Source organism: Rhipicephalus microplus, chromosome 4, assembly GCF_043290135.1.
Source record: "Rhipicephalus microplus isolate Deutch F79 chromosome 4, USDA_Rmic, whole genome shotgun sequence".
In the NCBI taxonomy this organism is placed as follows: Eukaryota; Metazoa; Arthropoda; class Arachnida; order Ixodida; family Ixodidae; genus Rhipicephalus; species Rhipicephalus microplus.
In genome coordinates, this window is record NC_134703.1 from 155472187 (window position 1) to 155496375 (window position 24189).

General features: G+C 46.4%; 1 protein-coding gene across 7 annotated transcripts in view; it reads left to right on the forward strand.

The window, feature by feature from the left end:
* LOC142814654 (angiotensin-converting enzyme-like) overlaps positions 1-24189 on the forward strand; it is a 46698-nt gene that overhangs the window by 18239 nt on the left and 4270 nt on the right. For all 7 annotated transcript variants that reach the window (XM_075893789.1, XM_075893792.1, XM_075893795.1 and 4 more), the window contains exons 7-13: positions 4332-4429; positions 17325-17494; positions 19371-19495; positions 20784-20882; positions 22227-22371; positions 22928-23026; positions 23106-23228. In XM_075893789.1, the coding sequence (XP_075749904.1) occupies positions 4332-4429; positions 17325-17494; positions 19371-19495; positions 20784-20882; positions 22227-22371; positions 22928-23026; positions 23106-23228 (859 nt within the window). The remainder of the gene's footprint in view (positions 1-4331; positions 4430-17324; positions 17495-19370; positions 19496-20783; positions 20883-22226; positions 22372-22927; positions 23027-23105; positions 23229-24189) is intronic.

Below are 24189 nucleotides of genomic sequence, written 5' to 3' on the forward strand. Positions count from 1 at the left end.
GAGTCAAAGTGGGCTAGAACAGGGGAAGACATGAGCAGAGTGATGAGTTTGAAGAAAGCTGCTACTTGGGAAGGACCCCAGAGGGGGGTGTATTGTTTGAGAAGGTCCGTGAGAGCTCTGGGAATTTCGGTGAAGTCTTTGATAAACCGCCGAAAGTAGAAGCAGAGCACCACTACGCTGCGAACGTCCTTGAAGGTTGTCGGCACAGGGAAATCATTCGCGGCTGTACGCCAGATGTATCAACAATATGCCCAAGGATCGTAATATGGTGGCGCCTGAACCAGAATTTGGATGAATGCGGCTGAAGTTCGGCAAAACGGAACACGCCAATATTAGCTGTGAGTTTATGCAGGTGAGTTTCGAAGGTGGGCGTAAACACAACGACGTCTTCTGAATAACACAGGCACGTGGACCACTTAAAGCCGTTAAGCAAGGAGTCCATTAATCAGTCGAATGTGGCTGCGGCGTTACAGAGGCTGAAAGGCGTGAACTTGAACGGGTAGAGACCATCTGGCGTTACAAAGGCCGTCTTCTCTCGGTTCTCATGGTCCACACCAGTTTGCCAGTATCCGAAAGGAAGGTCGATAGAAGAGAAGTACATGAAACTATGCAGACCATCAAGGGCGTCGTCAATTCGTGGTAGAGAGCAGGCGTTTTTCGGCAAGATGATGATAAGGAGCCGATAGTCCACACAGAAATGCCACGACCCGTCCTTATTTTTAAATAACAATACCCGAGACACCCAAAGACTCTATATAGTACAGCTCTATATTGTCCTTCGCGAGCATCTCGTTTACTTCCTGCTGAATGACGCCCTGTTCCGACGCAGACACCCTGTAGGGGCGGTGGTGAACAGGGTTGGCATCGCCAGTGTGTATGCGATGCTGGCCATCGGACGTCTGGTCTAAATGTCGATCACCAAACACTCTCTAGGGCTTCAACATGTTCAGATGGAAGGTCAGCAGTGATCACGTTTAAAATATAACGGCTGCCACAATTTGTTCTGTGTGGTGGGTGGTGTGCAAGAACAATAGCATCCGGAGCGAAAGCTTCGACCTGTGAATCCAGCAGCGAACAGAGTTCGACTACGGATATGCCTCGTTCGAGCACTTGACCTGTGAAACCGAAGTTCATAACGGGTAGTCAGGTTCTATAAGCCGTGGTGCTGAGAACCGTATAGAGAACAGCAACAGAATTCGTGAGCAGAAAGTTGGGAATGGGTGCAGCGTTGTACTCGCCATTTGGTACAGGTGGTGAACATTGCATGTCGACGTAGGTAATAGTTTTCGAGACTACATGAATAAATTCGCTGCAATTCAATCGGCAAGATGGTTCGAATGGGAGGTCACTGTGTTGAGGCAGTTCAAGGCGTAACACACCGTCGGAGCAATCCCTGAGCGCGGAATCAGCGGCGAGAAAATCCAGTCTCAGGAGGAGGTCGTGAGGGCATGTGGCAAGAAAAGTAAGCAGGATGACCACCTGGTTACCTGCAACGCTAAGTTACGCAGTACACATTCCCTACGACAGGCACTGTGCCTCCGCCCTGCGATTTGTACCCCACTGGTCAAGTGTGGCGTAATGATCTTGTTCGGGCGCCGATCAAAATCTGCGTTCATAACAAAAATGTGAGTGCCCGTGTCGATGAAAGCTTGGAGAGTGCCATCAACATAGACTTCAAGGGTGTTCCGGAGTAAGATCGATCATGCAGCTTCCCATCTGCTGTACACCATTGGGGTAGGTTTCTGCAACGAGGGAGTATGGACGGTGGTGTGATTGTTCTAAAGAGACTACAGGGGCATAATTATTGTTTATTGCACAACCGGTGGAACACAGAACCATATATTAGCGTATTCCTGGCGGACAATGGCCTGGATCAAGGAGACAGCGGGCGGCGGTGCCTCGATCTACTTTGGTTTGTTCGCAGCCGGACAAACAGCTTCGAGTTCACGTCGGACGATGCCCGTCACATCCCCAGGTTTGGACGACTGACAAGGAGTTCCTTCGCAAGAGACCTGGCAGTAGTCTTGTGGAGACGATGAAACTGCTGTGGAATGCGCCGACTTTGCAATTGCTTGGGGTGGCGACACTCTTTAATTACGACTGCAAAGGTGGTTACGTTGATAAAGACGAGCAGATTGAACGCATCATCAGCGATACCCTTTAAAATGTGCGAGATCTTGTCAGTCTCGGACAAGCTGTGGGCGGATCTCTGGTACAAGGCTGACACGCCTTGGATATTCACATGAGGTTCGGTAGACGTCTGAGCGCGTACGGGTAATCATTTCCTGGCAGAAATCTGTTGTCCATATGGGCTGCCGAAAAGGTCACGGAGTTTCTATTTGAACATGTCCCAGCTTTTAACCTCGTGTTCGTGCGTTTCAAACCAGGCATGAGGAGTTTTGTCGAGGTAGAATATGACATTTTCCAAAATTACGATTGGGTCCCAGCCATATTGCTTGCTTACGCGCTCGTACATGCTGAGCCACTTATCCACATCGATGTTGCTTTCTCTAGAAAAGGTACCAGGATCATGGGGTCTCGTTATGGCGACGTAACGGGTGGTTGTCGGGTATGTTGCCTGCGTAGCTAGAGAAGGCGCGTCTTTACCAGGAGCCATGGTAGTAGACAACAAGAAGCCTCCCCAGCGGAACTCTGTCGTCAAAGAAAAGTACCCCGCAGCTCCATAAAAAATGTTGCATGACGATAACACTGTCAGTCGCAAGCCACACTGCAGAACAGGCAACTTGTCTTGTCGCCTAGATTTTGGCTCATACCCACAAGGGGGAACAGGCAACTTCTTCAATTTCCTACTAAACGCCTTTTAGGGTATGTTCCACGATATACTGATATAGTCAGTGAAAGCACACAACAATATAAAGGGGGTGCCAATGCTATCCTATACCTTTAATCATTCAAACTTTTCACGTAATATTTCAATGCACATGGTTATTGCTACGAGTGTTCTGATGGTGTCTATGGACACCCAAAGTTGCATACAAAGAACCCCTACTATCATCACTCCTTGAAAACCGGGGTCAAATTGCAGGCAGCCTTGAGAAGCACGTCATCGCTTCATGTTCATTTTCGCATCCATGACGGAGTTTGTTTCCCTTCGAACTCAACCTACGGGGAAGCGCGGGAGTGTCGGTAGAGAGGCTGCTTCGGTAACACGTGCCTCTCTCCTTCACCCCCTCCCAGCCCACAATGGATAGCACGCCCTTTGTATTGCGTACGAACTAGCCCATCAGTCAGTCTCATTGGATCGTGTACCGATTGCTGCCAGTTCAACATTATTAATAAACGTAACTGCAGTTGGTGATAACATCTGTTGAAGAATGTACTTTACGGTGAGTTGAAATTGGTTATGAATTTTTGAAATGGGCGCGAAAACGAGAAGTGCAACACACCCCACAGAGAGAACATGTTGTCGTGTAGTGTGTTGTACTTCTTTGTGTTCTCATTTTAGGAGCTTGCTCGACAAGCTTCGTATGCTCGCACCTTGTCTTGCTGCCGCCAGCGTGTACACCAGTGTTGCCAGTGTACACGTCTATGGTCGCCCCTCAAGGTCGCCGCTCCTGTCGCCTCTCCGGTGATTCCAACAGGGCTCCCTGTCTGGCGCCCCGCGCTCTCGCTTCCTCGCGACTACGTCCACTTTGTTCTCATCGCTTCGTAGACGTGGCAGCACGTGACAAGTTTTCACAATAAGTGTTACACACGGGTGCCGATATCCTCCCAAGCCCTCTCACGTGTCTGCTCTCAACCCCTTTGAAGCACCCCTGATAGCTCTACGTCTGCTGTTTATGAGTGTTAGGCATTTGACTCGCGGCAGCGGCCAGTATTGGCATAAAGAGAGACGCACTTAACGCGCCAGTCTACGTGACCAACACTGTGCAGTGTCGGCTGCAGAACGTGCCCATCAACGCTGCCTTCGACGTATGTATCATCCGCCGGCTCGTTAGCGCGACTTCCTAGAGAAATGGTCTCGCCAAGAAACGCCCGTGCACCTCCGGCCGAAACAACCTCATCGCGGACAATCCTCCTTAACCACATACGTACCATCTTAGGAGAGGCTACTAAAGCTTCACCCTGGAGCTCAGACCCGGACTTGGGTTTCAAGATAAAAGTTTTTTCTCTTTCTCCGAGCAAACTCCTCTAACATCATTTGCTATGTGGATATGGCTGTGATTTTTTTTTGCGCTGCCCCTTTTAAAGACGCATACCATCTGTATTCAGTGCTACTTAGCGTTGAACACAGAATAGTCGAGCCACAAGCTGTGGTAAAATAAGCGCTTTCACTTACGCGCACATTCATTTCTCACCGTAACCTGCAGGTCACATACACTCGCAACATTGGCACGCCCTGGAGGATCTCGCCAAGCCTTTCCCCAACAAGGAGGCGGTGAACATAACAGCCACAATGATAAAAAAGGTAAGCAGTGATGGCGGCTAATTATTTGGGTACTAGGGCGTGGAATCGGCAGTGCATATGCACGGTCACGCCAGACTATTTTTTACGTTTGAGTGTCGACGTACTCCTGAAAATGGTTAATGGAGGATTGGCATACTAACTGCTATTCTACCACTCAATTTTTGGCTTTCCTATTAGGTTCCTAAAGCAGATATCGAAAGGCAATAATGTCGTGGCCATAAATAAGGTGAATACACGCATTCCGCACCAAACTTAGAAGAGTACATATTGTGCAACGTCATGTATAGCTTTTTCGCGTTCATGTTACCAAAAGAGCAACATTCGAATTTTCACCATGTGTATTGTTTGGTACATATAACAGAAACGTGAACAATATTCAAGGATTGACAACTTACACATCAGAATTTATAAAATATTTTGCTCTTATTAACACTGTCTTTGCTTACTTCAAATTAATATCTAGGACCACTATATAAACGCTAGAAAATGATTCTCGCAAGCCTTCAGAGCATCGTGGAAAATGTAACTTTTGTAATGTAACCGTTTTCGGAAGACGCATGTCATAATGATTTCATAGCGGAGCAGATGGTTATGTAGGAGCAAGACAGCGGGACGTTTTACAGCTAACCATTACTCGACAGGTGCCCGAAACATTGTTAAATCAACGGCTGAGGTCAGCACACCTGAGACAGAGTTCACAGGTGCAGAAGTAAGAATGAAGGCAAATAACGAAGAAATGAGATGGACAAGAGCACACTTGCAGCTGACTGCCAGGCGGGCCCTTAGCCACAATTTTTTGCAGGGAGAGGTGAATACTTTTGTAGACGGCGTTGAGAAACACCAAACCTATTTTTACTATTTGTCCTCCGTAACACACCGCCTCCATTAGATTTTGTTTTGGAAAGATGGAGGGCTTCCTTCGTTAGATCCTGCTACCCTGTACAAGACTATGGTATGATTTCTTTCTCCTGTTTCTTTCTATCCCTTCTTTTTTGTCTGTCTCTCTGTTTTGTTTGAGGCGTCCTATAGAGAGACAATTACCGAGCATTCTTTCCCCATTTTCGTTCCTTTTCCTCTTTCTTCCCCGTGTACAAAGTATCGCTTATAATCCATCTCTCTCTGTATCTGCTTCCTTCTCTTTATTTTCTTGAGTCTTTCTGAGTCTCTTTGTCTCTATGTTATCCTTCTTTGTATCTTTCTCTTTCTCTCTACTTAACACAGGCACATCATCGCTAAATAAATTTGGTGGGAGAAGGGGGGGGGGGCTAAGTGGATTATTCTTATTGTGCAGCTTTGTTTAACTTGCAAGCAACCAGAGACAATAGATCATTTGTATTTGTGTTGTTCAGAAAGGCTTTAGTTTTGCACGCATTAAAAAATCATTTGCACTGCACTAAGTCGGCATCAGGTACTCAAGCATAGATAATGAGTATGTCTACTTCTTGCTGTGATCCTGTTCTTGGGTCTTCGCTGTAGTTAATGCTCTAAACTGACAGGGTATTACTGCGAAAAGAATGCGCACCCCGCACTATAGCATTTGTGCAAGAACGTATGTACGTATATTGATTATTGGAAATCCATGAAGCAACGGCAGGGCCCCCCGAGAGGCTCTCTGGGCTCGTCCTGTTGGTTGCTTTGCCTGAATTTCAAGTTAGGTGAAGCCAGCTCGGTGCTGGCTGACTGCGTATGCGCTGCATGTACGGTGTGATTTGCGCGTTTTCACTGGTGTATTTTGTTCAGTGCTATGTACCAATGTTAGGATGCTGAAATGGAAAGCTTGGATAGCCGAGTGGCTTCGCTGGTTCAAATCCCACCTTGCCAAAAAATTTTTATTTTATATTTATTTGTTTTCCTCCTGTCCACTTCTCCTACTTTCCTTCCTCCAACTCGCTGATGGACCACGCGAGATTCCGTATAAGGTAGAGGCCATTAATAATGATTATAGGTATCTGTTATCGCCACATGGGGCTTTGGTGAGCTTACGTAGCTTCGCCGATGAAATATTTTGATTTTACCGCCTAATTGCCCCACCTCTCACGTACCTCCCATTTAACTGTCTTAACCGAAGGGCTCAGTTGGCAAAAGATTTCAGCCGAAAGTGTCATAAAGCAACTTTGGGCAACAAGAACGCTCAGTGTACGTAATTTCTTCTTTGCCCCATAGTGCACTGGAATCGCTAAAGTAAGTGGCGTTTCCAAATGAGGACGCGATGTTGCATAAAGTTTAAAAAGCACCAAATGTGTATGGAACAATGATTAGACAAGCAGTAAATGATCAAGTAGTAAATGATCACACTTCGCCCCACTCATGATCATTCCATCCGTGGATATGGTGCAATTTTTTTCCTCCAGAAACTGATTTCAGATGGATGGATGGATGGATGTTATGAGCATCTTCTTTATAACGGGACGGTGACATGTGTACCACCAGGCTCGCATGAAAAAAAAAACGGAAATATTTTTTTGTTGGCCTAATGCCTTATCTACTTCAATCAAATTGAACGTGTTATAACAAAGAAAAACATAAACTTGTGTTCCATCTCTCGGCCTCCTCACGCAGAATGACCTCATTTTCTCACTATTTCTGTCCTTTATTTCTACTTTTCTGCCACCAATACTCTAATTGTCTCTTACTTGCTTCAATCATGGACCTCTTCAGCTTCCCATGTTTGTCCCTAAAACCCAAAGCCTCATGTGGGCTTGTACCCACTCGTATACATGGGGAGATATCGCCGCATTCAATCAGGACATGTTCTATTGTTTTCTTAACTCCTCCACAGCATGTACATAGTTCTTCTTTTTTACTGAATCTTGCTTTACGACTACGCATTCTAAAGCAACCTGACCCCACTTCGAACAGTAAAGCGCTTCTCCTTGAATTATCCTAAAACCTCTCCCGCCTTATTTCGCTCTTGCCCTTCAACACACACTGAGAGCCGGCCTCTTTTCCATCGCTGTCATTCAATAAACCCTCTCCGCCTCCCTGACTTTCCGCTTAATTTTCCATCTTGCCGTATCACCCACACTTCCAGCCATACAGTTACGAGTGAGGCTCCTAGTTCTTTTTTTCCACTTTGTGTCCACGCTCTTCCTACATAAATTTCAGCCTGGACACACAGTGTCATCTATTGAGCCATTCATGAACTAAACGAGAGATGGCTACAAAAGTACAAAGAGAGGAGCGACAAACCCACGGCGTGAGGGGCTTCGCCCTTAAAACAAGTTAAGGCAGTATATACATCTTGCTACAAAATGGGCACGTCCTTTGCTATCGGGGCATGGCAGACAAAAGAGAACTGGGAGTGGGGTTCCTTATTCACAGAAACATAGCTGGCAATATAGAGGAGTACTATAGCAATAATGAAAGGGTGGTAGGTATCGTAATTCAACTGATTAAAAGATACAAGATGAAGGTAGTACAGGCTTACGCACCTACATCCAGCCATGATGACGCTTCAGTTGAAAGCTTCTATGAAGACGTGGAATCGGCAATGAGTAAGGCAAAAACACAGTACACAATAATGATGGGAGACCTTAATGCAAAGGTAGGGAAGAAGCAGGCTGGAGACCAAGCAGTAGGAGATTATGGCATCGGCACTAGAAACGGCAGTGGAGAGCTACTAGTAGAATTCGCAGAACGCAATAATTTACGGATTTTGAATACCTTCTACCGAAAACGAGAAAACCGCAAGTGGACATGGAGGAGCCCTAATGGCGAAAATAAGAACGAAATAGACTTTATAATGACTGCACACCCAGGAATCGTGGAGGATGTACAAGTGGTTGGCAAGGTACGATACAGTGACCATAAAATGCTACGGTCACGAATTCGCCTAGACTTGAAGAAGGAACGACAGAAACTGATACGCAAGAAGCCAATAAATGAGCTAGCACTGAGAGGGAAAGTACAGGAATTCAGAGTGTCGCTGCAGAACAGGTACTCGGCTCTTAGTGAGAAAAAGCAACCTCAGCGTGGATACAATGAATGATAATCTGACGAGTATCATTACGGAGTGTGCAGTGGAAGTTGGAGGCAGGGTAGTTAGACAGGACACTGGCAAGCTTTCCCAGGAATGAAGAACCTAATTAAGAAGCGTCAAATCATGAAAGTGTCAAGTACAACAGACAAAATAGAACTGGCAGAGCTTTCGAAGCTGATTAATAGACGTAAGGTATGCGATGTAAGAAGGTATAACATGGAGAGAATTGAACACGCTCTGAAAAACGGAGGAAGCGTCAAAGCAGTGAAGAGAAAACTTGGGATGGGCAAGAGTCGGATGTATGCAATAAGGGATAAAGAAGGCAAAATAAACAGCAATATGGAAAGGATAATTAAAATAGCGGAGGAGTTTTACAGATATCTGTACAGTAGCCGAGACAACCACGACATTAATACTTTAAAAACTAGCAGTAACCCAGATGACACCCCACCAGTAATGATAGAAGAAGTCAGAAAAGCTTTGGAGAGCATGCAAAGAGGCAAAGCTGCTGGTGAGGATCAGGTAACATCAGATCTGCTGGAAGATGGAGGACAGATTGTGTTAGAAAAACTAGCCACCCTGTTTACGAGGTGTCTCCTGACGGGAAGAGTACCGGAGTCTTGGAATAACGCAAACATCATCTTAATACATAAGAAAGGAGATGACAAGGACTTGAATAATTACAGGCCGATCAGCTTGCTCTCTGTAGTATACAAGCTATTTACAAAGGTAATTGCTAACACAGTAAAGAAAACATTAGAATTCAATCAACCAAAGGAACAAGCAGGATTTCGAACAGGCTACTCAACAATTGACCACATTTATAGTATCAATCAGGTAATAGAGAAATGCTCAGAGTATAACCAACCACTATACATAGCCTTCATAGATTATGAGAAGGCGTTTGATTCAGTAGAAATATCAGCCGTCATGCTGACACTGCGGAATCAGGGCACAGGTAAAGTATATATAAACATTCTGGAAGAAATCTACAGGGGATCAACTGCTACCATAGTGCTTCATAAAGAAAGCAACAGAATACCAATCAAGAAGGGTGTAAGGCAGGGGAACTCAATCTCTCCAATGCTATTTACCGCGTGCTTACAGGAGGTTTTCAGAAGCCTAGAATGGGAACAGTTAGGGATAAGAGTTAATGGAGAATACCTTAGTAACCTGCGCTTCGCCGATGACATTGCATTGCTGAGTAACTCAGGGGACGAATTGCAACTCATGCTTACAGAGTTAGACAAGGAGAGCAGAAAGGTGGGTCTTAAAATTAATCTGCATAAAACGAAAGTAATGTACAACAACCTCGGAAAGGAGCAGCGCTTCTAGATAGGTAATAGTGCACTTGAAGTTGTAAAAGGCTATGTGTACTTAGGGCAGGTAATAACCGCAGAGCCGAACCACGAGATTGAAGTAACTAGAAGAATAAGAATGGGGTGGAGCACATTCGGCAAGCACTCTCATATTATGACAGGTAGATTGCGACTATTCCTCAAGAGGAAGGTATATAACAGCTGCATCTTGCCGGTACTTAGCTCTGGAGCAGAAACCTGGAGACTTACACAAAGGATTCAGCTTAAATTGAGGACGACGCAGCGAGCAATGGAAAGAAAAATGGAAGGTGTAGCCTTAAGAGACAAGAAAAGAGCAGAGCGGATTAGGGGACAAACGGGGGTTAAGGATATCATAGTTGAAATAAAGAAGAAGAAATGGACATGGGCCGGACATGTAGCACGTAGAGAGGATAACCGCTGGTCATTAAGGGTAACTAACTGGATTCTCAGAGAAAAGAAGCGGGTTAGGGGGAGACAGAAGGTTAGGTGGGCAGATGAGATTAAGAAGTTTGTGGGTATAAATTGGCAGCAGCATGCACAGGACCGGGTTAACTGGCGGAACATGGAAGAGGCCTTTGTCCTGCAGTGGACGTAGTCAGGCTGATGATGATGATGATGATGATGATACATCTTGCATGTGAGCAGTAAAAAACCAATTTACGTGTGCACAAAAAAGTGTTTTACAATTCATGGTACTTGGTACTCTACTAAGGGAGAACAGAAAGCCGTCCAAGTTCATTTCCGCTAAGTTTTATGATTGGTTCAAGATAATTTTATTTCTGAGAGAAACATATACATTACACAGATGGCATTCATCTGTTACACTTTCGTACTCAAGACTTTCCTAATATATCTTAATATACATTCACATGCACAATGGGAATTGTTTGTACCTGCAAAAAAATTCTGACATGCAAAATGAAAACTACGCGCACGGGCACGTACACTTCATGAAGAGAAACGAAAAAACAACAATAAATTATATAGACAAATAAATAAATACTGATACCGTAGGACGAGGAGGAGGAAGAAAGTTTAAGCAGAAAGACAGGGAGGTTAGCCAGTTCTTAGACCGGCTGGCTACCCTGTGCTGGGAAAAGGGGTTAGGGGAATGAAAGATGTTAAAAAGAAATACTGCGAAGAGAGGGAGAAGTTACAAAAAATGCGACAGAGGAAAAGCAACATCAAAGAGTATTAGACACTAAAGTCTGTCTCTGAGGCCAGTTGTCCTTAAAAAGCGCAGCAAAGCTTTCAAAGCCTTTTGGGCTGAGAATGGGCTCGGCCAATGACCCAGAATCCTTTGTTCCGACAAAGGCCGATTGTCTAGTCTATTCAGAGCTGCAGTGAGTTCTTGTCTTTGCACGTTGAAATGGGTGCACTCACACAGAAGGTGCGCGATGGTTTCTTCGCAACTGCAGTAAGTGCATGTAGGAGAGCTGGCCATCCCAATGAGATAAGAGTATGCGTTCGTGAAGGCCACTCCAAGCCACAGGCGGCATAGAAGAGTCTCCTCAGCTCGAGATATCCTTGAGGGAAGACGAAGCTGCAGATCGGGATCCAAGTTATGCAGGCGCGCGTTTGTGAAGTCTGTTGAGTTCCACTTTACCAGTGTGAGGTCACGTGCAAGCGAACGAAGTCTTGTAGCTGCGTCGGTTCTTGAGAACGGGATGGCTGTGTATTGGGTACCATCGTGTGCAGATCTAGCGGCCTCATCTGCGCGGTCATTGCCATATATACCGCAATGACCTGGTATCCACTGATACCTTATGCTGTGCTGTTTTTCGGTTGCTTGGTGATGAAGAAGCCTTATTTCAGCTACTAACTGTTCATTAGGTCTATGGCAAAAGGGTGATATAAGACATTGAAGAGATGCCTTCGAGTCCGAGAAGATCGACCAAATTCCCGAAGGTTCTTTCACTATAAACTCCAGAGCTGCACGAATGGCTGCAAGTTCTGCAGCTGTCGACGACGTCAAATGCGATGTCATGAATTTAATTGTGATGTGCCTCGCGGGAATAACCACCGCCCCTGCAGAGCTTACTGAAGACACCGAGTCATCCGTGTAAATGTGAAGGCGTTCGTTGTGCTTCTCTTGCAGGAAAAGTAATGTGGCCTGTTTCAGGGCTAGATGTGACGAATTTTTCTTATTTTGGATGCCAGGAATTTTAAGAAGGGCTTTGAGTGGGTGTAGGCACCATAATGGTATCGGCGGCTGTGCTGCATGCGTGAAGTGGAATGGAAGCACTGCGCAATGCTGAGCTACAGTTGCGCTGAACGCTGAGTGGGGCCTGGAAGTTCAAAGTGAGGCGAGGTGATGAGATGGAAACTGAGCGAAACGTCTTATGTGCATTCTCAAAGCGTCTACGCGGATGTATGCGTTGACTGGATAATCGCGCGCAATGATGACTGTCGCTGCTGTAGACGCGCATCTCGGGAGACCAAGGCATATTCTCAGGGCTTGGGCTTGAATCGACTGGAGGACGCGCAAGGTTGTTCTTCGGATCCCGCAAAGCACGGGTAAGCTGTATCGCATATAACCGAGGAACAGAACAGTGTAGAGTTGGAGCATTGCTCGTACCGATGCACCCCACGTTTTTCCGGCAAGAAACCTCAGTACGTGGGTGATCATGGTGAGTTTAGTTTTCATGTGGGCGATGTGAGGGCTCCAGGAGAGGTCGCGATCAACTATGACTCCGAGGAATCGGTGAGTCTTCACGTAGTTGATCGTTTGTCCGTTGATTTTATTAACATATGGTCTCATAACCTTATGCGTGAATGCTATAAGCGAGCATTTCTCTGATGACAGCTCTAGTCCCTGTTCTTCCAGGTACTTTGTCGCTATTTTAGCTGTTCTCTGAAGCCGGGCACGCAAATGAAGGCGTGTTACGCCTGACGCCCAGATGCAGACGTCATCTGCATATATTGATAGATGGACAGATTCTGGAAGTGCATCAACCAGGCCGAGTAGCGCTAGATTGAAAAGTGTGGGGCTAAGAACGCCGCCTTGAGGCACACCTCGACGGTTGCAATGGTGCGTTGTTGTGCCATTCTCCGTCTGTGCAAAGAAAGTTCTGCCTTTCAGATAGCTGTGAATCCATTGGTAAACCCGACCCCCTAACCCATCATTTTCCATGACATTCAGAATGGCTTCATGTGATACGTTATCGTATGCAACTTTCACGTCCAAGAACAACGCCGCAGATAAACGTTTCAGTCTTTTTTGATGCTGAACAGATGAGACCAGGTCTTTGACGTTATCAATTGCGGACCGCCCACGCCGAAAGCCCGTAATAGCATGGGGGTATACCTCGTGGCGCTCCAGGTACCACTCTAGGCGAGTCAAAATCATCCTCTCCATCACTTTCCCGAAACAGCTGGTAAGCGCGATGGGGCGATAAGAGGTCAAGTGCAGAGGAGATTTATCTGGTTTAAGCACAGGGACGAGGCGGCTGGATTTCCATGAATGAGGGATAAATCCGCTGCTCCACGAGTCGTTGTACACGGATATAAGGGCCCGTCCAGCTGCTTCTCCGAGGTTGCAAAGAGCCATGTACGTGATCCCATCCGGACCAGGCGATAAAGATAGTTTGCATGCCGTCAAGGCCGCTTGTAGTTCCTCTAGAGAGAAAAAGGTGTCCATTCTTGAATCTCGGGAAACTGGAGCGTTTTCTAGGGGGCGCGTGGTGCACGCGGACGCATGACCGGCAACTTTCATGCAGAAAGCTTCTGCTACTTCAATTTCGGTGCGTCCTTGGTGGAGAGAAAGACACTTGAAGGGGCGATGTTGATGTGGCGATGTTCGTAGGCCACGGACAATCCTCCATGTCTGCGTCAAAGGCTTGTGTGGATCCAAAGATTCGCACAGACGTTTCCAGCGAAAGGATTGAAGTGAAATGATTCCCGCTGAAATGTTTTCTGTAGGCGCCTTGCCTTCCTCAAATCGTGAATAGACTTAGTGCGCCTATATCGTCTTTCTGCGCGAAGACGGATCGCTCTGAGCCGTTCCAATTCCACTTGATATTGACAATAATCTGAAGTATGTTGAATATGATAGGTCGCTTCTTGAGTAGAAGCTCCAATCATATCCTCGAGGGTGTCAAGAGGAGGCGTTTTATTTTCTTGACACCTTTTTTCCGTCAGTGACCTGAACTTTGTCCAGTCGATGCGAGTCGAAGTGTCGTAGTTTGGCGTTTTTCCAGGCCCTTGATCTTCAAATAAGTTGGTATGTGGTCGCTTCCATGAGTTTCATAGTCTGCGAACCACTTGACCTTTCCATTTAGGCTTCGTGACACAAATGTCAAGTCAAGGCAGCTGCTGTATGTCGTTCCTCGTAGAAACGTTGGGCTTCCGTCGTTTACACAAAGCAGCTGCTGCTCCAGAGCAAAGGAGAATACTTGCCTTCCGCGACTGTCTGTCTTCTGACTTCCCCATAGTGGGTGGTGAGCGTTGAAATCTCCGGTGATGATCCATGGTCCAGGTGTGGCTGTTAACAGTGCACGTAGTCTTTTAGGTTCAAAACGGTTTGAAGGTGATATATATGCGCCTACAAGCGTGAAATTGAGGTCTCTACGTTTAGCTGTCAAGCAAACATACTGGTTATTATCGTGCGGTGCTATACGGTGCTCGATGTAGTAAGGTAGCATCTGATATATACAATGACTTTACTCTGTTCGTTGCAGGTAGGGGACTTGAAGGCTTCGTACCTGGATAGTCGTATTGCATTGTGTAGCCTTGGCTCACAGATAACAATAATTGGAAACTGTTTTTTAAACACAAATTGTCGGATATCAGAAATGCGAAGCTTGAGGCCTCGGGCATTCCACTGAAATATCGAAGCTCCTTTGACCTCTTTACGAAAGGCTTGCAGAGGCGGAGCCATGGTGCCTTTCCAGACTTGACAGCACCGGCTTCTGCGCATCCACTAACTGAAGTGCACTCTTTGCAGCCGGACTGTCAATGCTAGTGAGGAGCATACGAATAGTATTCATAAGGGCCTTTACCATGGCTACGATTTCTTTGTCACGACTATCACCGCATTCTCGTTCCGAAGTGATTGTAGACGAGCGATGCGGTGGCTCAAACGGTGGGTCTATCGTTGGCAGCGCTGGCCAAGCTTCAGGCGAGGAGGTGATGCTCTTGTCTTGCTTAGAGGATTTGTTGTCGGCGTGTCTGGACGCTTGAGGTGGTATGCCGGCGGTCGTTTGGTGTGGTTAAATCCTTGCTTCAGCACTGGGTCTCCTCAGCGGCCTCCGGTGACGAGACCGCCGGCGTCGTACTTGGGCAGCGGCCTCCCTGTGAGTTGAGCCATCCCAGACCATTTGCCTGTACACTTGCATTTCCTTTTTCGTTATTGGGCAATCTTTTGACGATGCTTCGTGAGGGCCATGACAGTTTCGACATTTTCGAAGTTCTGCCTGGCAAGGGTCTGCGCTATGTGATTCTTAGCATAGCGAGCACACAGCCAGGTTTGTACAAACAGCACTGACATGTCCCAATCTATAACATTTCCGACATTGAAGGGGCTTCGGTACAAAGGGTCGCACTGTGTATCGAAAATGGCCGACCTTGACTTGCGATGGAAGGCTGTCACCCTTGAACACGAGCTTTACGCAGCGTGATTAGCCAAGGCGACGAGCTTGCAGTACAGTAAGTTCTGCAGACACCGGTTTAATGAGAGCAGCAAAGTCGCTTTCGCTGATGGAAATGTCGACGTCGTAAATGACGCCTGCCGTAGAGTCGCGGCCTCCAGGTATATATGAGCGAACATTGATGTTATCCAACATCTTGACGTTGCTCAGGACTTCCAATGTGCTTCGTTGAGCGACGTCTACGGCGAGGATATTCTTACGGCCATTGATCCGCACGTCCGCGATCTCTCCCTGGGCGAGTTCTTCAAGAAACCTAGACGTGACTTGACGATTGAGCCGGATGAGACTATGAGCCGCATCGACCGGCACAAACAGAATTGTGTATATCGTGGGCTCTCGCGTCGTTGTCACATTCTTACTTGTTGTTGGAGACAGCATCACTAGTCTTCTTTTTCGCTGCCGCCTTGTCACAGGCACGAAGTTGCCTTCATCGGAGCTTTCGTCGCAGGCCGTAGAGTAAATCAGCGTGTCTTCGCTGTCGGCATCACTCGGGTGGCCCGTACGCTTTCTCGTGGCAGCTGCGGACGACGTCGATGGTTGCGGTGGAAGCCCAGGCGAATCGACGTCCATCGCCGCAGTCACTGGAACGGTGTCTTCCACAGAGTCGCAGAAAAATTTGAAAAATTACAGATAGTGACAGCAGGGTTCTACGCCAGAATCACTTCGTCGTCGTATCACTTCGACGACGTATACTTCGACGACGTATCACTTCGACGACGTATACCATACTTGTGTTTAGAAAAAAGGGCGTAACGATGTCCAGTACGAGGTACTCTACTATGGGGGAGCATAAAGCCGTCCCGTTATGAAAACTTCGCCCACTTGGATTGAGGAAGTTATCGCTTGAAGAGTGTAACAGCGGCGCGTAACTGGCACGCCCCTCGAGTGGCGTACGCTGCCTCGCATAATGTCTCAGTCTTGACGCGCGATATACGTGTTTGCGGGGATATAACTTATCCTATTTTCCGTCATCACCATCATCATCATCATCATCATCATCATCATCATCATCATCATCAGCCTGACTACGTCCACTGCAGAACAAAAGCCTCTTCCATGTTCCGCCAGTTAACCCGGTCCTGTGCTTGCTGCTGCCAATTTATACCCGCAAACTTCTTATTCTCATCTGCCCACCTAACCTTCTGTCTCCTCCTAACCCGCTTCCCTTCTCTGGGAATCCAGTTATTTACCCTTAATGACCAGCGGTTATCATGTCTACGCGCTACATGCCCGGCCCATGTCGATTTCTTCTTCTTTATTTCAACTATGATATCCTTAACCCCCGTTTGTCCCCTAATCCACTCTGCTCTCTTCTTATCTCTTAAGGTTACACCTACCATTTTTCTTTCCATTGCTGGCTGCGTCGTCCTCAATTTAAGCTGAACCTTTTTTGTAAGTCTCCAGGTTTCTGCTCCGTAGCTAAGTACCGGCAAGATGCAGCTGTTATATACCTTGCTCTCGAGGGATAGTGGCGATCTACTTGTCATAATTTGAGAGTGCTTGCCAAATGTGCTCCACCCCATTCTTCTTCTTCTAGTTACTTCATTTTCGTGGTTCGGCTCCGCGGTTATTACCTGCCCTAAGTAGACATAGTCTTTTACAACTTCAAGTGCACTATTACCTATCTCGAAGCGCTCTTTTCTGAGGTTTTTGTACACTACTTTCGTTTTCTGCGGATTAATTTTAAGACCCACTTTTCTGCTCTGCTTGTCTGACTCCGTAATCATACCATATCGTCATATCGAGGTTTATTTTGGTTCGTTGGACAAGGACCTAATGTTCTTTATCAACTCGAACAATATTTGCATTTACTGAGAGGAGCGGCTGCTGGGATGATGCACAGAATCTAATAGCACACTGTTCGACTCGAAATTTTAAAGCTTCGAAAGCTCGTGCCTAACTCTTGCTCTTTCAACCGTATTTTCCAGAACATGACTGTCATCGACATGTTTAGGCTCGCCGAAGAGTTCTTCACCTCCCTCGGTCTTCCCCCCATGCCGGAATCTTTCTGGAAAAATTCGCTGCTCGTGAAACCGGATGACAGGGAAGTTGTGTGCCACGCCTCCGCTTGGGACTTCTGCGGCAACGGTGACGTCAGGTAAGCGTACTATAGCATGGCAAAAACTAAAACTACCATCTGCCACACTGGATCAGTGGGTGTTTGGTGTTCAGCTGCTTACCCGAAGGCCGCTGGTTTGATCCCGGCCCTTGCGAGTGCATGCATTTAGGCGGAGGCGAAATGGCAGACTCCTGTGCCATTTCAGTGCACGTTGAAAAACGCCAGATGGTCTAAATTTCGGGAAGCCTCCTCTGCGGCGTCCCTCATTACCATATCGCGGTTTCAAGACATCAAACCTCAGATAACATTGACTAATAACTACCGTGTCTTCTCGCGTATTACCCGCACAAAAAATACAAAAAGCGGGTTGTGGCTTACACGCGAATTTCGGCGTGCGAACCGGCTTTGCGGCAATGTACAAAACTTGGTTTCATGGAAATATGCAATATTTTTTTTTGCTGCACATTGCAGCTGGTGGGACGGTTTATGTCCGGGGACGGGTTATATGAGATGATCAAGACATAGTATAGGACCTCCTTGGAGATAGTGTACGTTATTGGTATGTCTCCCGGAGAACTGTGGTTCCGGAGCGACAGCGCTCCCCTGAAACCGGAAAAACACATATTCCCGCTGTGTCATATATGAATCGCGTTTCTCAATGTTCTGCAACACAAAGCTCTGATCACAGAGCTTATATAACATCTCTAAGCTATATAAATGCATTTTTTCGCCTTGATGCTCCGCGTTTTTGTGAACACCATATACCACGTGCTGTGGTTAGTTAAGGAAATTAACGGGGGTTCAATTACATAGTGATCGACTGGGTCGTCAAGAACATGTATAAACAAGTAATTGATTGAGAGAATATTTGCATTTAAGGGACTAGTTTTCTCGTTTACTGCAACATTAATGAAAACGAGCAGATAATGGCGCCAAGGAAGGTGCAGGTGTCGTTAATTGTACTGTTTTAAATGCATTGCTGTAGCTGTGATGCAGATGTGATGAAGCTAAAGTGGACGAAAAGACAGCTTGTCGCCGACTGTAACCAAACCTTCAACCTTCGGAAGGTCGCGGGTTCGGTCCCCGCTGGCGACGAGCTCTCTTTTCGTCCATGTTAATATTTGGTGACATTTACTCAAAGCTTTTTCATAGAAGCTGAAACAATAGGCGTCATTAAAATCTGCCATGAAACAGAAAGCCACAGAAGTCACTTATACCCGTCACATGGGCAAATTACTCGCAGTTACGATCAACCGTGGTTAACCGGTTGCAAAACGATTAGCTCCAACCGCGGCTTGCCTATTTTACTCAGCGCCGAAGCCCAACCTTCATGGACGCCGCTATTTTTTTGGTTAACCTCCAAGTGGAGGTTGCCAATCTCGGTCTCCTACAAACGTGGTTTCTTGTACAAGCGAACCCTGATTACACATAGCCGATGTTACGTCAACCATGGTTGGGGCTGCTTGTGTAACAAGGATATTAAGCCCACGTTCACAAACCAACCTTATCCCTATCTCACGCATTTTTTATCAATTTTGAGTGCTCAAAGCCCTTGATAAACGCAGTAGGCATTCGCAAACAAATATTCTTGTTGTCTTTCACCTTGTTGCCGTTTTTGTCCTCTTATGGCACACGTAGAGCGTATAAAATTTTCGAGAAAAATGAGATAAGAATAAGGTTGTTGTATAACTACGGGCCTTAGTCGAGTGAGATCACCGCCTCATGACACTTTGGTGGATTATAAAGACATGGTGTGGAGTAAGCTTACTTTGTAAATAGTAAAATTCTGGTAAAGTAAAGAAGATGTGCTCTATACGCAGGGGGCTAACTCGAAATCATAAATTTCTACACCACATCGTGTGAAAAGTCGTGGTCTCTCTCAATATACATGCCGCGCTTCTCTGTTCACGTGCAGGATCAAGCAGTGCACGCAAGTAAAGGCTGACGACTTGCGCGTCGTGCACCACGAGATGGGACACATCGAGTACGACCTTCTGTACGCACGGCAGCCGATATTCTTCCGGACCGGAGCGAATCCAGGTATACATGCTTTGAAAGATGCGTCTTCGACTCAGAAAACATAAAACTACGCCTATACCTACGAGGTGCAAGAAGAATGATGTGTACAGAACCAGCGCAGACCAGTGCCTACTAGCAAGTTACGCTGGTACCGCTCTCATCATTTTGATCGCGTACTGTGTGTAGGCGTACTTCTATGTTTTCCATCTCTTGCCAACTAGCTCCCCATCGTGCCACGCCATTTGGGTTGATGCCAGCATCGTAAGCACTTTCACAGGCTACACAGGCTACATTTGTTCTGATAGCGGCGTACAATAGTAAATACGAGCTGACTAGCAAAAGCGAGAATCATCACAATACTTGAACAGAGCAGAGGCTCAAGTCACGATGAAGGCATGAATAGGTTCACAAATTCTAGAACGGTCGTTTGAGGCAGCGTTTCTGCAAGTGGGCTTGTCTTCGTCAATGCAGAATCTGCCTTGAGCAAGACGAATCCACGTGTTGGAACGTTGGCTTCAGCGACACTAACCAGTCAAAGATTTCTTTATGCTGTACGCTTCCACGGGCAAAACAAGGAGGTTAAAAAATTGATTTTCTTTAACCTCACGGACGCAAACCTACAAAATCCTCGTTTCGTACCTTCAAGCTCAGCCAAGGTCGTGCCGACGTCAGCATCGCTGAAAGAGTGCTTACGGTGCTTGGCTGCTGACCTGAATGACACGAGTTTAATGCCGGCGGCGGCGGTCGCACATCGGTGGCGGCGAAGTGCTTCAGGCCGGGGACTGTCCACGTTAAGGCCAAGATTTCCGGAGCCTCCCACTGCGGTGTTCCTCATAGCCGCATCTTAGGTATTGGTACATAAAATCATTGGTAATAATGCTGTAACTACTAAGGTCGAGCCAACGTCTCAAAACTGCACCTCGCGCGCCATCGCCACACGGGCCAAAAAGTTTAACAGTAGGCTAGTGCGGCGTGTTCGCACAAACGAACAGAGGATCAAGGTCCGTCCTTCGTGCCGCTACCGCCAGGGGTGCTGGCTGCATCCATGTTCACAGGGCGTTTGTGCAGAGAACGTCGAGCCAGCACCTGAGTGGTTTGTCGGACGACTGTATACATGCGGTAGTTGCTGCCATCGCTTGACAAGCATGGTTTAACCGTGTTCGACTACAATTTTGTTTCGCCGTAATATTTAGTATTTCATTCGTAATAATTGTATCAGCTGTTCATTCGTAATATGCATATATTTCACTCGAAATGTTTCTTGTCTGTGCTTTCTGATAAGACATTGTATGGTAATAAATGCCTGCAGGTTTCCACGAGGCGGTGGGAGACACAATAGCCCTCTCCTTCACCGCTCCGAAGCACCTGAACGCGATCGGTCTGCTTGAAGAAGACATGGAAGACAACGGTAATTACACCAATCTTTCCGAATTCACCGCGAGCAGGCAAGAATGCGTATCGCTCAACCTCGCGATGTGGATCACGTCGTTGAAATATGACATATATGCTATAAATAAGTGAATTTATGTGCGTGTTGCTGTCGCAGCTCAGAGGCAGTGAGAGGAGAGGCTGGTTACTTCGCGTAAGTATGCGTATACGCAACATTGTTCACCTTTACTTGCCCTGTTGTGCTGGCTTTGCTCTACCTGCTCTGCAGTCGCCAGATTAGCCGGTTCTTATGTTTATTGAGGGCGAAGCACGTTAGGGGTCTGGGCTGTCCTATGCTGCCACCGCGTGGTTTAATTCAGGCACGCAAAGCATAGCCATCTGTATAGCATATCGCGCCATTATAACACGTGTAGCATAGATTGCGCCAGAGATAGGCCTTCTTATTTTTTGTTCATCAAGCACCTTGATGTTGATGCATAACCGGGCAAGAAAAGTGACACGTGCGCCGTGCGCGCGTGCCGCTCCTCTAGTTCAGCCGTGGTTCTTGTTACGTGCGCAGCACTTCAGAGCCCCGGGCTGACATATTCTGTCGTAAATGTGATCGCTTCGCGTCACGCAGGCAAAACTCTCTCTCAAGAAAAGCAGAATCAAATGAGCAATGGACCAAGAAAAAGAGGGAAGAAAAATTAAAATTAATTGTAATAAAGAGAAAGAAAATACAGAAAGACTATATGTTCTCTTGGCCAATCCCCCAGAGTGGGTACGAGCCATGGATTAGAGGATACAAACAAACAACCAAACAAACAAACAAACAAACAAACAAACAAACAAACAAACAAACAAACAAACAAATGGAAATGAGAAGCAAGGAAGGCTGTACAGCTGCGCACTATGAAACTGCCTAAGTGTTATATTTCTTTGCCCATCTGAATTTAAAATATCAAAATTTGCAATTTCAAGAGAGAGTTCAACAAAACATCACTTGTGGCCGACGGCACGGTGTCAGTCCATTTGTCTGCAACTTTTGACAGCCTTGTTCGTTGGAAGATCAGTAACGAAATTCTAAGTCAGCTAATTACGAAAGGGTTGGCTTGTCATGAAAACATTCAAGAAATGTGCTATACCCAGTCTATAAAATGTCAAAGCTTTATGCCATCCCATCAAGAGTGCGCCGCTTTTATTCGGGTTACAAGTTTCATTTCCCATTTCCCCGTTCTTTGTGTATCGGGAGTGCGCCACTACTAAGACATAGAGCTCTTCTAGACATGAATGAATGAGTGCGGTTTTGCCACTACAACTCATTTCACTGCACAGCTCTTCCGTATAGTCACCATAATGGTTGTGTTTATTAACGCTCACGCAGAGCGGCACATCAACCAGCTGTACAGAGTCGCGCTGGACAAGGTGGCCGCCCTACCCTCCTTGTACATCTATGACCTGTGGCGGTGGAAAGTGTTCAAGGGAGAGTACAAGCCTGAGGAGTACAACAAGGGCTGGTGGGACCATCTGTGAGTGCTACATGTGCCACCAAATACATTCAAATCATCCGCTTGTGTGTCACGAATTGGGGAGCCAGAAATGGGGTGCAAGAAGTCTTCTTTTGGGGGATGTTGAGGAAACGACGATATCTTGCCCAAGAACGGGATAAGAAGCTCATGCCACGTTTTTGTTACGTCAGGGTAGAATAGGAACCGAAAGTATGTTTTAGGAACATGCCTTGATTAATTTTGAGGATGCACTCACGCTTATCACTCCATTTTCTATCATATTGAGAAACTTACCTTTCATTTGAAGAAAAAAAACTGAAAAATTTCGAGTCCCAGTAATTATTTACGACTGCTCAATGAGGGCGATCATCGTTTAAATGACGTCGAAGTGCAGTCAGGGAAATATAAGACTGGGAACACGACTTAAAACTATCACAATGTGGAAGCTCAAATGTAGGGTGATATGTTGTTTTAAACCACGGAAATAGTGGCCTCTCGAATTCCCTAACGCACCATCTTTTCTGTTATTGCTTTCAATGGCAGCGCAGTCACGTTTCTTGTGTTTTAATTACGCCAGACTGCAGTACCAAGGCATCTGTCCCGGAGTAGCAAGGACCGCGGAAGACTTCGATCCTCCATCCAAGTTCCACATTTCTGGAAGCGTGCCCTACATCAGGTATGCAGCGCAACGCCGCTTTGGCGACTTGCCGGTGTACTTATGAAACTTTATAATGCATTGCTTTTTTTTTCTCCAGGTACTTCACGGCTGCCGTCATGCAGTTCCAGTTTTACAAAGCCCTCTGCGAGGAAGCTGGTCACGTCGGACCGCTGCACACTTGCGATTTTTATCGATCGAAGGAGGCTGGAAAACTATTCAGGTGAATTCCTTTTTCTTCCTTTCTTTCTTTCTTTTCTTCTTTCTTTCTTTCTTTCTTTTCTTGTTTCTTTCTTTCTTTCTTTCTTTCTTCTCACAACCAAGTGCACAAATTTTTATGATATGCCACAGCAAAGTGGAGTTGGTATAAACAGCGAGTCTTCTCTAAATACGCAAGTGCACCACATAATTCCTCCGAGTAAGGTATCGTATTTATTTCACAGCGGAAGTTGTTATAAGATCACAACAATTCACATAAAAAACAGCGCCAAAAACGAGGGACAAGAGAAAGAAGGAGACAGACAGCGGCACTGACTTACAACAAAATTTATTTGCTAGAACCGCACAATATATACTTGGGCAGTATCTGTCAAAAAAAGAGAAAAATACAAAACAAAGAAAACAGAATCCACCTAACAACCACGTAATCATCGCCACAACGCACCATGAATAGCACGTGTGCTAACGCTCCGAAGAAAATCTATTTCTTCTTGTGATAGCGCAAACGAAGGCCTGCTGAAACATGCACTGCCCAGCCTTTCTATCTCTGCAGCCTCATAAATTTCACGTATCGTCTGGTCCCGATGACGCCTAATGACGGTACAAAGCTGAAAATCGGGGACACAACCGCAGTCTCAGCAATGAATGCCGAGGTGGCCCGAAACTGTAAAGGGAGACGTTGTGAGCGTGCTCTTTCAGACGCTCATTTAAACACCTGCCTGTTTGGCCAGTGTACCACTTGCCGCAGGACAGGGTTAAAGAGTACACCACCCCTTCAATGCATGGAACGTACTTCTTCTGATGCTTGATTTTGCAGCCTTGCTTACGCCTGGAACCAGGATTCATGGCCCCGCACAACCTAGCTAGTTTTTCTGGGGCAGAAAAAACCAGGTATACGTCGCACCTGCTGACCACTTTTTTGAGGTTGTGGGTGACGCCGTGGATATAGGGAACAACGACGAAGC